The sequence below is a fragment of the Emys orbicularis genome, chromosome 9 (genome assembly GCF_028017835.1).
Source record: "Emys orbicularis isolate rEmyOrb1 chromosome 9, rEmyOrb1.hap1, whole genome shotgun sequence".
Taxonomy (NCBI): Eukaryota; Metazoa; Chordata; order Testudines; family Emydidae; genus Emys; species Emys orbicularis.
This window is the reverse complement of record NC_088691.1, coordinates 101,201,422-101,215,372: the sequence shown is the minus strand read 5'-3', so window position 1 is coordinate 101,215,372 and position 13,951 is coordinate 101,201,422. Positions and strand designations below refer to the sequence as shown.

At 56.0% G+C, this 13,951-nt stretch overlaps 1 protein-coding gene across 1 annotated transcript; it reads right to left on the bottom strand.

The window, feature by feature from the left end:
* Positions 1-9,485: 9,485 nt before the first annotated feature.
* On the bottom strand, positions 9,486-11,312 carry NPPC (natriuretic peptide C). The gene is made up of 2 exons (XM_065411105.1): positions 11,085-11,312; positions 9,486-9,755 (listed from the first exon to the last, which is right to left on the bottom strand). Exons 1-2 carry the CDS (start codon positions 11,310-11,312, stop codon positions 9,486-9,488), a joined length of 498 nt encoding a protein of 165 aa, XP_065267177.1.
* Positions 11,313-13,951: the final 2,639 nt, after the last annotated feature.

Below are 13,951 nucleotides of genomic sequence, written 5' to 3'. Positions count from 1 at the left end.
TTAATTGTTGTGGGGGCAGAAAAAAGGCGATATCAAAGAGATGCCATCTCATGATTTTCCTATTAGCTCTGTCCCTAGACCGCAAGAGCCACGGCAGAGGTGTCATTAGCCAAGGCAGCTTGCAACTCATTAGCCTGGATTTTCAGTTCTTCTCCAGCGAACGTGGGCTTTCGCCGCAAGCCCTAACCTCAATTGCCTCATGCTGCCATCTATCTGGCCAGTTGAGGCACTGACTGACAGGCCCTGGATTCAATCCCCTGTTATTTGCCACTCGTGTTTATGTCAAGAGAGGGATCCCTCTGAAAACCTCTCCATGGTCCCTTCCCTTCACCTTGCCTGCTTCCCCCTGGAGAAACTGGAGGGGGCTGATGTGCGGCTGCCCCTAGGAGCTCCTCCTGCTGTTGATACATAGGGTGTGAGGGGCTTTGTGCTTTTCCAAGTGGCAAATTCTCTCCTTGCTGCTCTGCGTTCTTCTTTCTCTCTGCTGGTGTCACCTGATCTGGGCTTTGTCAATGTACAGCCGTGAGCAACCTGGGGAAGTGGCTGGGAACGGCAGGGAACAGAAAGTACCTGGGAGAGGGCCTGGAGCAGAGAATCGATTGGCTGAGGGGAGAGGAAGGATGGAGTGGGATGCCCAAACCTTTCCTCCCCTTGTGCTAGGGTTCGGGCAGCTACTCATTGGGCCCCTGAGGGCCGCAGCAAATGTGCATTTGCAGTGGTCCTCTAATGAGGCTCGAGGAGGATCTAGGTCCCACGTGCTCCATTTTCACCTGGGCAGCCTGACTGCTCCGACTGCGATGGAGCGGCGGGGCTCGCTGGGCACTGCCCCTATGTGTTAAAGAAAAGGGCAGCTGCAGGTCCTGCTGTGGGATGCTGGGTCCGCGTGGGCCTACCCGGGGCAGGGAGAGCCCTTGCATACCCACTGCCCGTCATTCCTTGGACTCGGCATTTGTAAAGGTGGTTGTGCTCTAGCGGCAGGGGGCATTCATTGGCCTTGTGTGAGCAAGGCCAATCTACTTTCTCTGTGGAGGCCCTTGGCTCGTCTCAGGCTGGGAGCAGACCCCTGAGGGGGTGGTCTCCCTGCCCCATGCTGCAAGCATGTTCTCCCACCTGAGACCAGCTCCATCTGGCTCCTACAGGTAAAATCGTGGGGTTGCTCCTTTCCAGCATCCCTGACGAAGTTCTGGCTGCAGATCATGAGGGCATCAGTGACAACAGGGTAACCTGCTGGCTGGCCACTCAACGTGGCTGGTTGCCCAGGATGCTGCTAACTACAGTTTGTGGGCAGGGACACTGGGGGGACCCCTTAATACTATCCCCTCACTCCCCCCTCCAAACACACCTCCCCTAGCTCTGCCTGGCACCACCCTTCCCTGAGCCCACTTTTAACCAGTCTGTCTCCACTCCCTGGGCCATTCTGGGCAGGAGTCCCAGCCTCTCGCCTCCTTTTGCTTGTCCCTGGGACACCCCTGCGTGGGGGGGAGGGGGAGCCAGAAGCAAGCCCGGATGAGCCGGGAGCCTGGAGATCAGGAATTGTGATTGCCCTGCCATAGCCAAATCCAATGTGGTTCAGAGGTGATGGGGGAGCGAAGGTCTCAGGGGTGCTGTGCTGTAACCCCACGGCAGAGCAGGCAGCCGGGCAGATGGGCCTCTTTCTCGTCATTCCCTTAATTGGATGCGTCATGTGTCTCGCTGCATTTCCTCCCACCGAGCCCCTGTCAGGGAGACCTAATTGGGGCCTTCTCCGATGCTCACTGTGCGCTAATGAGCCGTCTATGCTTCAGAGACTGACCACTCGGTGTTGCCTGCTGCCTGCCAGGCAAGGGAAAGTGAGTTAGGAGAAGGAGCCCGGGCGACCTCCCTGAAATCAGCCTTCTTTCTTCCCCCTCTTCCCCCGCCATCCATTGGACCCACCTCACTGGTCATGCAGCAGATGGTGCTACGAGCAGGTTAGGTATCTCTCTGAGGTACTTATCTGGCCCCCAGCACCGTGATGTCCGAGTGCCTCACAGACATTGGTGTATTTATCCTCACAGCACCCTTGGGAGGCAGGGCAGTGCTGTTATCCCCATTGTACAGATGGGGAAGCTGAGGCCCATCTCCTCAAAGGTATTCGGCACCTAAGCCCATTTGAAGGTCAGGGCCTCAGTAGGGTGACCAGATAGAAGGTGTGAAAAATCAGGGGTCGGGGGTAATAGGTGCTAATATAAGAAAAAGCCCTGAATATCAGGACTGTCCCTATAAAATCGGGACATCTGGTCACCCTAGGCCTCAGTTCCACAGGAAGTCTGGCAGAGTCAGGGTGTCCCAAGTCTTAGGCTCCTGCCCTAACCACTGGGCCGTCCTTCCCCTCTGCCCAGCTAACAGAGGGACATCTGTGTCAGTGTCCCCTCAGCTCTATTCAGTTAACGAGGCCTGGCTCCCCAATCTCAGGTCTGATCAGTTCTAGTGAGTTAGGGGCAGGAGCTGGCTTAAAGCCCTGGCAGCCTCTGTCCTCACAGAACACACATGGCCTAGGCAGCAACGGGTGTACCACACCCCCAGGAGGGCACGCTTCATGCCCCATTCTGAAGGAGCCACGTCTTTGGGGGAGAGGGGACTCCAGTCTCCAAGGTGCACTCAGCCCTGGGCGCCTCTGCTGAGGCTGCAAACAGTAGGGCCCGTGAGTTCCAGCTGGGGTAATGGATTTTGTGCTGCAACCTCCTGTCCGCTGGGACATTGGCTAAGGTCCACCATTGCATGGAAGGCCACCCAACAGCTATCAGGTGGTGCCATTTTAGTCCCTGGATTTGAAGCAATAACCTAACGGTGCAAGGGAACCGTATCCCATTCCCAGCCAGGGCCATGCTATTGGACAGTCTCTAGTTTAGCTTCATACACAGTAAGCCTGTTCCTGGGATGGATGAGTACCACCATCCATCACTGGTCTATCACCTTGTCTTTCCCTGGTACTCTGGGTGGGGCTTCATTCTGTTACCAGGTTCCTTCCTTGCTTTCCCTGGGGTTTGCTGTCGTGGTGTGAGGAGTTTGGTTTAATATATCCTCCTCTAACAGGGAGTCTCTTAGGAGGGCATTGGTGCAGGTCCCCTCTTTCCTGGAAGGCAGCAGGGGCTGCAGAGTGTACATTGGGAACTGCAGTGCCTGGCTGTAGTCTACAAAGGCAGGGATGCAGTTAACATAGCAGCAAATTTGTGATTACGTAGAAAACTCTATGGCGAGGTTGCTATGCGGTTGTGGTGGTTCCCAATTCGCAATGTCTTAGAAGGGCTTTCAGACACAGACCTTCCCCTTCCAGCCAGACTGTGTCTTAGGACAGATGCTGACTATCTTCTTGATGGGTGCGTGGTTGCTGTTTGCTCTTACAAAGTCAGAAGTGTCCCCGTGGATCACTGGCATCCTGCTGACTGAACTGTCACATGTACAGGCAAAATCCTCCAAGCTTAGCAGATCAACAGGCCAGCTGTTTTCTACTGCGAGGGGATCTGGGTCTAGGTTTCCATAATTCTCTGACTGTTGGCAAGGAAAGGCATCACCCTGGCGGTGGGTCTCTGTGACCCCCCGGTCAAACTATGGCTGAGGAGAGGGATCGCTCTGCCTGTAGGTCTCCAAAGCTCTGAGCTTGCTGACTTTCTTTTTGCCCATGGTCCATTGCTACGTGGGTCAGAGCAGTGCTATCATTCATCACTGGGCCTAACTGAAACCCGTGGCTGTGAGCCTGCTGCTCCTCTCTAAAGCTTGAAAATTGAGGCCAAGGAGCTTCCCTGCAGGACCTATGCTTGGGGGGAGGCGGGGGGTTGTCCTCTCTTTCTGTTTTCTTTAAAGCGCCGAGTCATTCTAATGATCTAATATTTCATGCACTTTACAGAGCAAGAAGCTGTAGCAACAGCTGTGTCATGAATCCTTAGGCTACCCTCCGTGTACTAGACTGTCTGCTTGTCGTCTTAAGCACAGTGAAACAGATCTGCTCGAGGAAGGGGCTTGAAGCTTAGTAGAGAATGGGAATATCAACAAGCCACTTAATCAGCAACTCGCTCTTAGAATAACAGTGAGCATCCAGGGTCTCTTTCCCACTAACGCTAATGGGCCTGACCCAAAGCCCATTTCAGGCTTCCCATCAGTTTCAGTGGGTGTTGGGTCCTGCTCTGTACTCAGTGATTATCTACCTATGGAATATGTCAAATTATTTAATGAACTACAGGCTTAGTCCTACAGATCATAAGAAGGCAAAATCCCTATTTAAATCAATAGGCCAGAGTCTGCTCTGCTACCCAGTGTAAATCCAGAGGAAACTGATTGAAAGTGATGGACTTACTCCAGATCTACATTGATCAGGATCTGGCCCACTGGGTAAGTTGCCTGAGGCTCCAGTCCTGCGAAAACCCCCTCATGGGTGGACCCTGCCCAAATTCAGAGGTTAATGCAACTTCGCCCAGGCATGGCCATGCTCCTGCTGGGTTCACAACAGGATTGGGCCCTGATTAAATGATTTCAGGATCGGAGCTATAATTATTTCCTCACTGAGCACCCTGCATGAGAGGGCAAAGGCTAAAATGCAAATCGCTTTCTCTCTCTCTGCTCTGATCAAGAATATATTGCTTCCCTGCTGTTAAAATGAATTAATCTGGCACTTTAAAAAATGTGACTCAATCCAATAAATGAAGACAGGTTACAAGATGCCACATGGAATGATAATTTTTTTTTTTTTTTTTTTCACATTTTTCAACTATTTAGGACAAAAAAAAGTTACACTGCTCGACTCGGTTCATTTAGTTACATAAATAAAATTTTTATAAATATCTCTTTATAAACAATATATAAATAGCTTTACAACATAAATACATTTATGCATGACATGGATTTTCAAACAGCAATGTTATACAGCTGGCTTCATCAGTCTTTTGGAAAAGCACTGTCCTTTGTCCTGGTGAGTGTTTGTATAGAATAAGATAGAGAGAACTTTTTAATCTTAAAAAAATAAGAAAACCAAAACAGCTGGTGCCATGACTCCTCGTACCGAAAAGAAAAACACAACCACGTCGTCTGTCCCATTTCCGGTGTTCTCTGCTCCTCTAGGTGTCGGTTGGGGAGTGGCCAGACATGGCCATAGGGGGGAAAATGTATTCAAAGCCCTGAAACAAACAAGAACAGGAAAATACCCATTAGTATTTCCTTTGTGGACAGCTTCCCATCAGCACAGAGTGGTCCCCCCCCCCCCCCCCCCCCCCGCCCGTAACAGTCCCAAGGGATGTTGGCATTGGGAAGTCAACAGGAGTAGAGGCCGCCCTACTGGCAGGATCAGGCCCCAAGCGTGCCATCTGCCTGCCCTAGCACTGCCCGCCAGCTTCCCTGCTGGTAGCACTTAAAAGCTGAATCCTGAGTTGCTGCCTGCAGCTGTCCTGTCTCCAGTTGGAGTTTTGCTTAATTAAAAGTCGTATAAGGCCCTGCAGATTGGAGCTGTCAGTTATCTATACAGCCCCATTGCTGTGTGCCTGGTGTTGAGCTAGTCCTTTCCACCTGCAACGAGCTTTACAGACGCCAAGGGGCTGCATCTTGCAGCTAGATCAGCGTGCACGGGAGGGCCTCAGCGCAGGTCTCTGACCACCACTCAGAGCTGGTGGCCGAGATCTGGCCCGTGGCAGAGATCAAATGGCATGCTGCTGTGTCTTGTTGCCACTGGGGTAGCAGAGCAGGCCCCTTGATGTGCAGCTATAAAAGAAGTTTCTTTCTGGGGAGAATTTAGTACATTTCTGAGCTTCAGGTGAGGGGGTTTCTTTCCAAAGTCCTGAGCTGGGCTGCTCCCTGCCTGGATAGTCCTTTTAGATCATTCTCTGAGCAACAGCAGGCGGTGGGACAACAAGAGCCGAGACCCTGTTGCTGTTTCTTATGTGCAGACCCACTAGCAAGCATAAAAGTCATTTGTGTCTGATGTTTAGGCACACGCACCTGGCCTCTCAAATTCACAGACTGCAAAATGCCCGTTTGAAATTAACAGTGTCTCTGATCTCTCATGTTAGGGCTGAATCTCTGTATTCTTCCATTTGCCTTGTTTTGCAAACGTCCATAGCCCATGGGGCAGATCCTTAGCAGATACAAATAGGCCACGCTTCATTGATTTCAATAGATCTATGCCAATTTGGACCAGAGGAGGATCTGTGCCCAACTAGATTATTGCAGGAACTTAGCATATTGTGCTTGTGTGTAAAGTGCTCGACACACCTGTGGCCCTGCAGAAAGAAATAACTCGTGGCTTGGATTGCAAACAAGAGTGACCCTAAATGCTTAGTGTATCTGCATGTTGCCTGCTTAAAGAATCAGAGCCCTCGGACACTGCTTAGGGAACATAGAGTATACCCACATAGTCGGCCAGCAGTCAGGAAAAGGCTAGTATCCCAAGGGCTGCCCTGTTATTGCTGATTAATGTGGTCATCGCTTGAAAGTGAAAATTCTGTTTCACATCGGACCTGGGACATACAACTCTGCCTGGAGACTTTTCACAGTCTAATACCTGACCAGATACAAAGGATGGGCTGGCAAAGGGATCTCTCAGGAGCTGTGTAAATGAACTGGAGAAGGCTCATGAATGTAAAACTAATGTTTCAAAATAAATGAATGGGAATATGGCTTAGAGCAAACCCTTCAGCCATGGCAGGCATTTGCTATGCATCCTTCACTCTCCTAAGCTACAGAAAATATCTCGCTACGCTTCTGAGCCCCCCCTAGGCCTTCATTTGGAGCACACGGTAGGTGAGTAACGTCCTTTATTGGAGCAGCTTCTGCTGGTGAAAGAGACGAACTTTGGAATTTACACAGAGCTCATGGAGCACATGGCATTTATGCAAGACACCTGTGACTGCGCAACTATACTTAAAAGTGGACTCTGTTAGCTTCCGTGGACTCCTCAGGGGTCAAGTTTAAACAGGAAAGAAGCTTGGTGAAATCACTATTTAACTGTCTAGGAGGCATTTATCAATGGCAGGGGTTTGATACAATTCCATTGATGTGGTTAAGAGCTCATACAGTGAGGTTGCTGGAAGGGGGGGGGGGATTTACAGTGGGGGAATATACGGTGTAGTTTTCTAGGATTGTAAAGCATCAATACCATCTTCTAAAACAAGGAGTCTGGTGGCACCTTAAAGACTAACAGATTTATTTGGGCATAAGCTTTCGTGGGTAAAAACCTCACTTCTTCGGATGCATAGCTATGCCCAAATAAATCTGTTAGTCTTTAAGGTGCCACCAGACTCCTTGTTGTTTTTGTAGATACAGACTAACACGGCTACCCCCTGATACTTAATACCATCTTCTAATTTTCTGCTCTTACTAGAAGAGGGCATGGCATATAAGCGAACACCAACCATAGGACTTAATCCGTACAGCTCACAGACTAATTAACTGTCCAATTAGTAAAAGTCCTGCCAGGCACCACCCCCTCCTTGGGAATCTATGTCTATACAGTGCACGGTCACCCCGGTGCCTGCTGTGATCACCCTGACAAAGCTACACTAACGAATCCCACAGCAGTGGCCCCAACCGTGGCAATAATGCTGATAGACACTGCCATGGCTGGACCATCCCTGTAGTATTTTGGTTGTTAAATCAGGGCAGGTGCAGCAATTCCAAGCAATAGACATTGTTGCTATGTACTGTACATACAGTAGATAAGCAGGCATGTATGTGTGTGTATATATAATCTTCCAAGTTTGTGCCAAATCTTTAGAACAGTAGCAGTGCTAATTATAATTATCCATCGCCTCCAATTTAGGAGTAAACAGGTGCAAGCCAAATCTGGGGCAGGTTGCATGGAAAAGTGGCCAGTCCCGTAGATTTGGGAGTCCTTTCAAATCTGAGGACTTTATCACTATATATTACAGTCCCACGCACCCCAAAATAAAGGATTGACAAGCACACCTTAGCTACATGGCCAAGTACATGGATGTCTGCTCTCCACTATGCAGGAGTTATTCCACTGAAGCCAGTGGAGTTATACCAGAGGGAGCGCAGAATCAGAAGCCTGGGATAGCACAAATGTCACTTCATGCTTTCAGACTGCCTCCCTCTTGGACACAGAAAGAGACAGACTCTTGTCTAAAATCCATGTTCTGCTGTCTGGGCTCACCCCAGGGCAGATTAAATCAACAGCCCCACCAGAAGAGGGATCACCCTTTGGTCACCTCCACAGAGGGCTGGCATTGGAAAGGTTTGTCCTAACCATGGTATGACTCTGCAATCATTACGACAGCACCCAGCCCCATAGCACCCCCAACCACCCAGTGGCAGTGATGGTAAGTGAATGCCCAGGAGCGTTTTGCTGGAGATAGGCAACACACCTAAAAGAAGAACAAGAAATTGGGCAGACTGGGCAATACCCTTCCTTAAAATACAGCTGCACGCTGCAGCCCCAGCCCCAAGCACTACTGTCATGCGACTGTAGGCGAACCTGGTCTCCCTGACATGCACGTATTTCCAGGTGTCTAGATGCCACCATAATGGGCGCTAAGAAACGCACTAGAACAGGCAAAGAAGTGAACTCGTACAGTTGAACAGTCACATCTTGACTCATACTAAGGTAGCAAAGATGCAGGACTTCAACTAAGCTGCCCTTTGAGCAGCCTGATTTTCAATCCGGGACTTTGATACCTGGCACGTTTTTGGGGGGTGGGGGCGTTCTGTACAAATTGAAAAAAGTGTTTTTTACCCCCTCAGATATTTTCTAGTTTGTCTTCTCAGCTCTTATTTTTTTGCTTCTCTGCCAAGACCAGTAGTTTGGGTGAACCCAACTGAATTCTCCAGCGTGCCCCGCAGCCGTGCTTGGCCCTTAGAGAGAGGGGGATGCCTGCAGAGATGAGCACAGATGCTATGGGGATGGGCATCTGGCAAACACCTTTGATCGTTCCAAGCAGGTGAGGCTGTAGCTTGATCCTAGTGGCCTTGCCAGGATCAAAACCAGGCGTCACACACTGGAATCTGGAGTTTCCCTAGGCTGCTCCTCCCTATTAAATATAAGGGTGACTGCAATCCGCTGTGTCCCCCCTGGGCCTTTCACCCTGCCTCACTGTGCATCCTGCTGGTTCCTACCACCCTGCCCCAGAGGTGGCTGCATTTCTGCCATGGGAGAGACACTCCCTGTATTGATACAGAGTCCAGGCCTGAAGCCCTTCCTGGAGGATTCAGTGCTCTGGGGTGTCCCTACACCTCTGAGTGCCCGAAGCTGGGACTGATCTATACAGTCTCTCTGAAGCATCTGGCCCCTGTCAGAGCCAGGTCACTGGCCTGGCTGGACCCTTGGTCTGAGCCAGTCTGGCCCTTCTGATGGCTTTGGCCGGCCCGGGGCGGGGCAGGGCAGACAGTCAGGGGGGTCGGTTCTGCCCATAGGCTGGGGCATTCAGAGGCTACGGTGCAGGGGGGGCAGCTAGACCCAGAGGGCCAAGGCAGGTGCACGGGGACGCGGCTGCAGGGGGCACTCACCGCCGCCAGGTGTCGCCGCTCTAGCAGCCCAGGCCGCTCATGGAGCCGATCCGGTCCAGCTTGAGGCCGAAGCAGCCCTTGGACAGGCCCTTCTTGCTGACGCCCTTGTGCCGCCGCGTGCCGGGGTAGTCGCGCAGCAGCCGGGCCCAGGCGGCCCGGGACTTGGTGTCCACGCGCAGCTCCCGCAGCAGCCGCGAGCCCGAACCCCGGCCGCCGCCCGCCGTCTCCCCTCGCTCGGGGCCCGCGGCCAGGCTCTCCGCCAGCTCGTGTCCCGGCGCGCTCCGGGGGGGCTGCAGGGCAGAGCGCAGGGGCACGATGCCGTGAAAGCAGCACAGACCCCCGGCCCTGATTCCACCCCCCGGCCCCGGTTCCGACCCCCCGAGCCCGTCCCAAGCCTGACCCCGATTCCAGCCCCCCGGTCCTGAGCCCAACCTGCACCCCGGTACCGAGCCCCACGGCCCCAATTCCAGCCCCCCCACACACCGGCCCCGGTTCCACCCCCCCCCAGTTCGTCCCGTGTCCCAGGGCCCCGATTCCAGCCCCCCCCCCCACCGGCCCAGTTCCAACCCCCCCACCCCCCCAGCTCGTCCCGAGTCCCAGGGCCCCAATTCCAGCCCCCCCCCCCCCACCGGCCCCGGTTCCACACACCCCCCCAGCTCGTCCTGAGTCCCAGGGCCCCAATTCCAGCCTCCCGGCCCCGGTTCCGACCCCGTTCCGAGCCCAACCCCATACCCCGATTCCAGCCCCCTCCGGTCCCGAGCCCAACGGCCCCGTTTCCAGCCCCCCGAGCCCCATGGCCCCGAGCCCAACCTCCACCCCGGTCCCGAGCCCCACGGCCCCGATTCCAACCCCCCGAGCCCGGTCCCGAGCCCAACCCCTCCCGGCCCCGATTCCAGCCCCAGGGACCCCCCACTCCCAGTTCCCAGAGCCGGGAAACGCGGCGCTAGGGGACTCTGTGCCCCCCCCCCCCCCCGCGCCTTGCGCGCTCCGCGGGAGCCCGTTTTTCTCGGGCATCTCCCCGCCCGCCCGCAGGTTGGTGCAGCTGGACCCGGTGCCCCCTCCCGCAGCTTTTCCCTTGAGCCCGACCCCGCCTGGCCCCTTCGGGTCCCAGCCCCCTGCAGGCTGCTGCTGCCTCTTGCAATCTGCACCTCGGGCCCCGTTATGCACCTGCCGCCCGCCCCTGACCCCCCGGCCCGCGAGGCTGGACAGTGGCACCCCGCAGGTCGGGGGTAAAAACGGGGGACTCGCGGCTCCGCTCCCAGCCCCCTGGTCCCTCAGCACCAGGGGGCGGAAAGCGGAGTTCAGCCCTTCCCACGGGGCAGCGCCGCAGCGCCGCAGCCCGCTCCCCGCTGATGTCCCAGAGGCTGGGGCGCCTTGCCCGGGGGTCGCGCAGGGAGATCCTGAGACCTGGGGGGGGGCGGGCTGGGGATGCGGGGCTGGGATGGGGGGGATCTGCCCCCTCGTTATCCAGAAGCACCAACCAGGGCTAAGGGGGCAGAGGACCCCCCCCATTGTCAAAGTTCCCCTAACTCCTCGCCTCTCCCTCCGGGGATCCCCCCTTAGCGCGATGGGGAGCCGGGGGTCCTGTCCCGTCCCTGCACGGAGCAGCCCCCCGTTACCTTCTGCTGGGGCTGCGCCGCCGGTCTCGCCTCCAGCCGGATGGACAGCAGAGCCAGGGAAAGTCCACAAGCCAGAAAGTGTGAGATCCGCATCCTGGGGGGCAGGGCCCGGGGGGCTCGGAGGTCGCTGCGGCCCCGCTGGGAGAGGGACAGAGGGAGTCGCGGTTCCGCGCGGCGAGTCGGTCCCGGCTGCCTGCTTGGAAGTGCGGAGCGGGGCTTCTCCTTCATTCATTTATAACCCAACCTGCCTGGTGATGTCATCGGCGGGCCAGGTCCAACCCAGCCCCCTGCTTAACAATAGCCGGGATCTCGCCCGGGTCTCACTTCGCAGGAGCCAGGGGCACATCAGAGGGACTCGCCTGTTTTCGGGCAGAAGTTGCTTTTCAGAAAGCGAACCAGCCCCCCCCCCCCTTTTCACTGGGATCCTGGGGGCTCGGGTCCCTGCGGGAGGCAGCGGGGGATGGCCTGAGGGGGCGGGGTACTGCTGCACAGGGCGCTTGGGGGATCAGGAGCCCGAAGTCAGCTGCTGGCCAGCCCCGGCCCCCGGCCCGCTCCTGGGGCTGCTGCCGCGCAGGGGAGGCGAGCCTGAGGCGAGCAATCTGCTTCTCACTTGGCGCATTTCATTCAAAAAAGGCGGAAATCTGGGGGCTCCAGACAATGCCCAGTCTTTTTTTCACATGGGGGGGGGGAGCTCCCAGTTTGCTCCCCCCGCCTCATAGGCTGCCTGCCCCGCTTTGGGGGCTTTCCCCTTTCTCACCTGCCAGGAAGTTGCACTTTGAGGCTGGGGGGTTCGAGAGAACACGGCGGGGGCCACGGACCCCTGGTGTCGCCCCCCACCCCAGCTGATCCCTTTGCTACAGTGTATGCACGGCCAGGGAGTGGGGGCTGAGCTGGCAGAGGGGTTTGCGCCTCCCAGCTTGGACCGAGCCTTGGGCTTGTGACAAAGCAAATCTGGCCTATGGTGCGATGGGGGGGAGGAACCCCCTGGTACCGGGCAGTGTCTTCCCTGCCTGGGCTTCTTCGCCGAGCTCCTGCTTGCTAGGGGTCGCTTTGGTGCTGCTTTCCCTGCGCTGCCGGTTCCGCTCCAGAGCTCGCAGCGAGCTCCCTGGCATCCCGGGGGTTCCCTCCCCAGCCAGCCAGCGAGTGGGGCAGGAGCCCCGAGGCTCGACCCGCCCCCGGCTGCCCCAAGGGGCATCGGCTCGGTCCCACTCGATGGCAGGGCGAGGGCTGAGCAGCGGCGGGCGGCTGCCCCGGCTCCCTGGCGCCAGGCGCTAGCTCCGGGTGCGGCTGGGGGCCCGCGCGGTGCAGGGACGGGGCCCGGAGCGCTAGGCTCGGACACCGCCACTGAGCACTAGCATCCCGGGGCATTGCCAGGGGGAGCCACCCTGCTGCCCCCAGAAGCCATGTCCCCGCCGCACAGCCAGGAGGCAGGCGGGGCTGGGGCAGGACAGGTGCTAGGAGCTCCCTGGCTCTTACAGACCCGGCAGGCAGAGCCGGTCCCTTGCCCCCGGGAGAAGCTAGTTGGGGGGCGCTGATTACTCAGCGGGGATCCATCGCTGTCAGGCCTGTCTGGGGTCAGGCCCGCGCCCCCCACCCGGCTGAGTGCAGTGAGACACTGCCCATCCCACCCCCTGGGCTGCTGGGCACAAACGGGCTTGAGCCATGTGAACAAGGAACTGGAAAGCGAGGATCTCGGGTCCTTTTCCCGTCGTCGTTGCCAGGCTGGGATAGTCTGAGCTGCTTTCAGCTCAAGGGTTTGTGCCTGGGGAGTTTTGTGTGGGTGGCAGATAAAGGAGATTGGCGGGTTGTGCCATGGTCATGATAGGCACTCCGGGGCATCCGTTCAGGAAGGTTGTAACGGAGAGCAGAATTTAGCCCAAAAGCTTATTTTCTGGCTAGAACTTATTTTTCTTTCCAAAAGAGCCTGTACAAAGGATCTAGCCGGGAATCTGAAATGCAGCCACCTCTGGGGGTGGAAGGAGGCAGCTTTTAACAGCTCACAGCAACACTAGGTAGTTTAGGAGAGGAAGGGAAGAAAGGCAGGCAGAATTCAAGTGGGAGACCAGAGTCAACTCCCCAGCAGTGGCTGCATTTCAGTGATCTCTGGAAACCCCCTTTGGGATCGACTGCCCCAAAGTGTCAGTATTAAGGGTCATGCTTATGCTCCCGGTTGGGAAGGGGCACTTGGCTGTGTCTAACCAAGGCGCGGTGCACTGATCTAGTCTGAAATGGCGTTCCTAGTCCCTCCCAGGCAGAATGCATCAGTGAGGACATGAGGGCCCAGCTCAGAGGAGGTAATCGGAGAATCTGTGGGTGCCACTTGCTAAGGTGCCCGCTGCCAGGTTACGCAGGGCTGCAGGGATAGCCGCGGGGCTGCATCATGCCCTGGCTGAGGCCTTGCAGCTTTGCCCCATGTGCAGCCCTGGAGGCTCAACCAGTGCCTTTTGGGGGCTGGAGGCTGGCCATGCTTTCCCAAGCTAGGTGCGTGGGGCTCAAGGTGCTTTACCAACCCAGCCAGAGTTGTTATTCCAAGGACCCCGCTTGTCCATGGGCTGTAAAGACGTGTGGCAGGCTGTAGCCCACACCAGGCAAAGGTGGTTTCCATTTCTGAAACCAGATCGAGGCGTCCAGCCAGCTCCTTGGACGTGGGGATTGGGAAGCCCAGCAGTGGGAAGGGGCAGGCAGGGTTAATAGTGAGAAGGCTGTCCCTTTCCCTGCTGGGGCTTGGAAACCTTTTAGAGGCTGTGTCTGTGCTCGGATCTGACCCTGCAAGCCCTTACTCCGTTGAGGAATCCCATTGATTTCCAGAGAGCCAACTACCTGAGGTTCAAGCCCTTATGGACCTGCATGTGTAACCCATCCACCAC

Excerpts from the sequence above, each read along its gene's own strand:
- NPPC (XM_065411105.1), bottom strand. The coding sequence starts at position 11,312 with ATGAAGGAGAAGCCCCGCTCCGCACTTCCAAGCAGGCAGCCGGGACCG. Across the intron at positions 9,756-11,084 it reads CGGCGCAGCCCCAGCAGAAG|CCCCCCCGGAGCGCGCCGGG; the intron begins GTAACGGGGGGC and ends TCTGCCCTGCAG.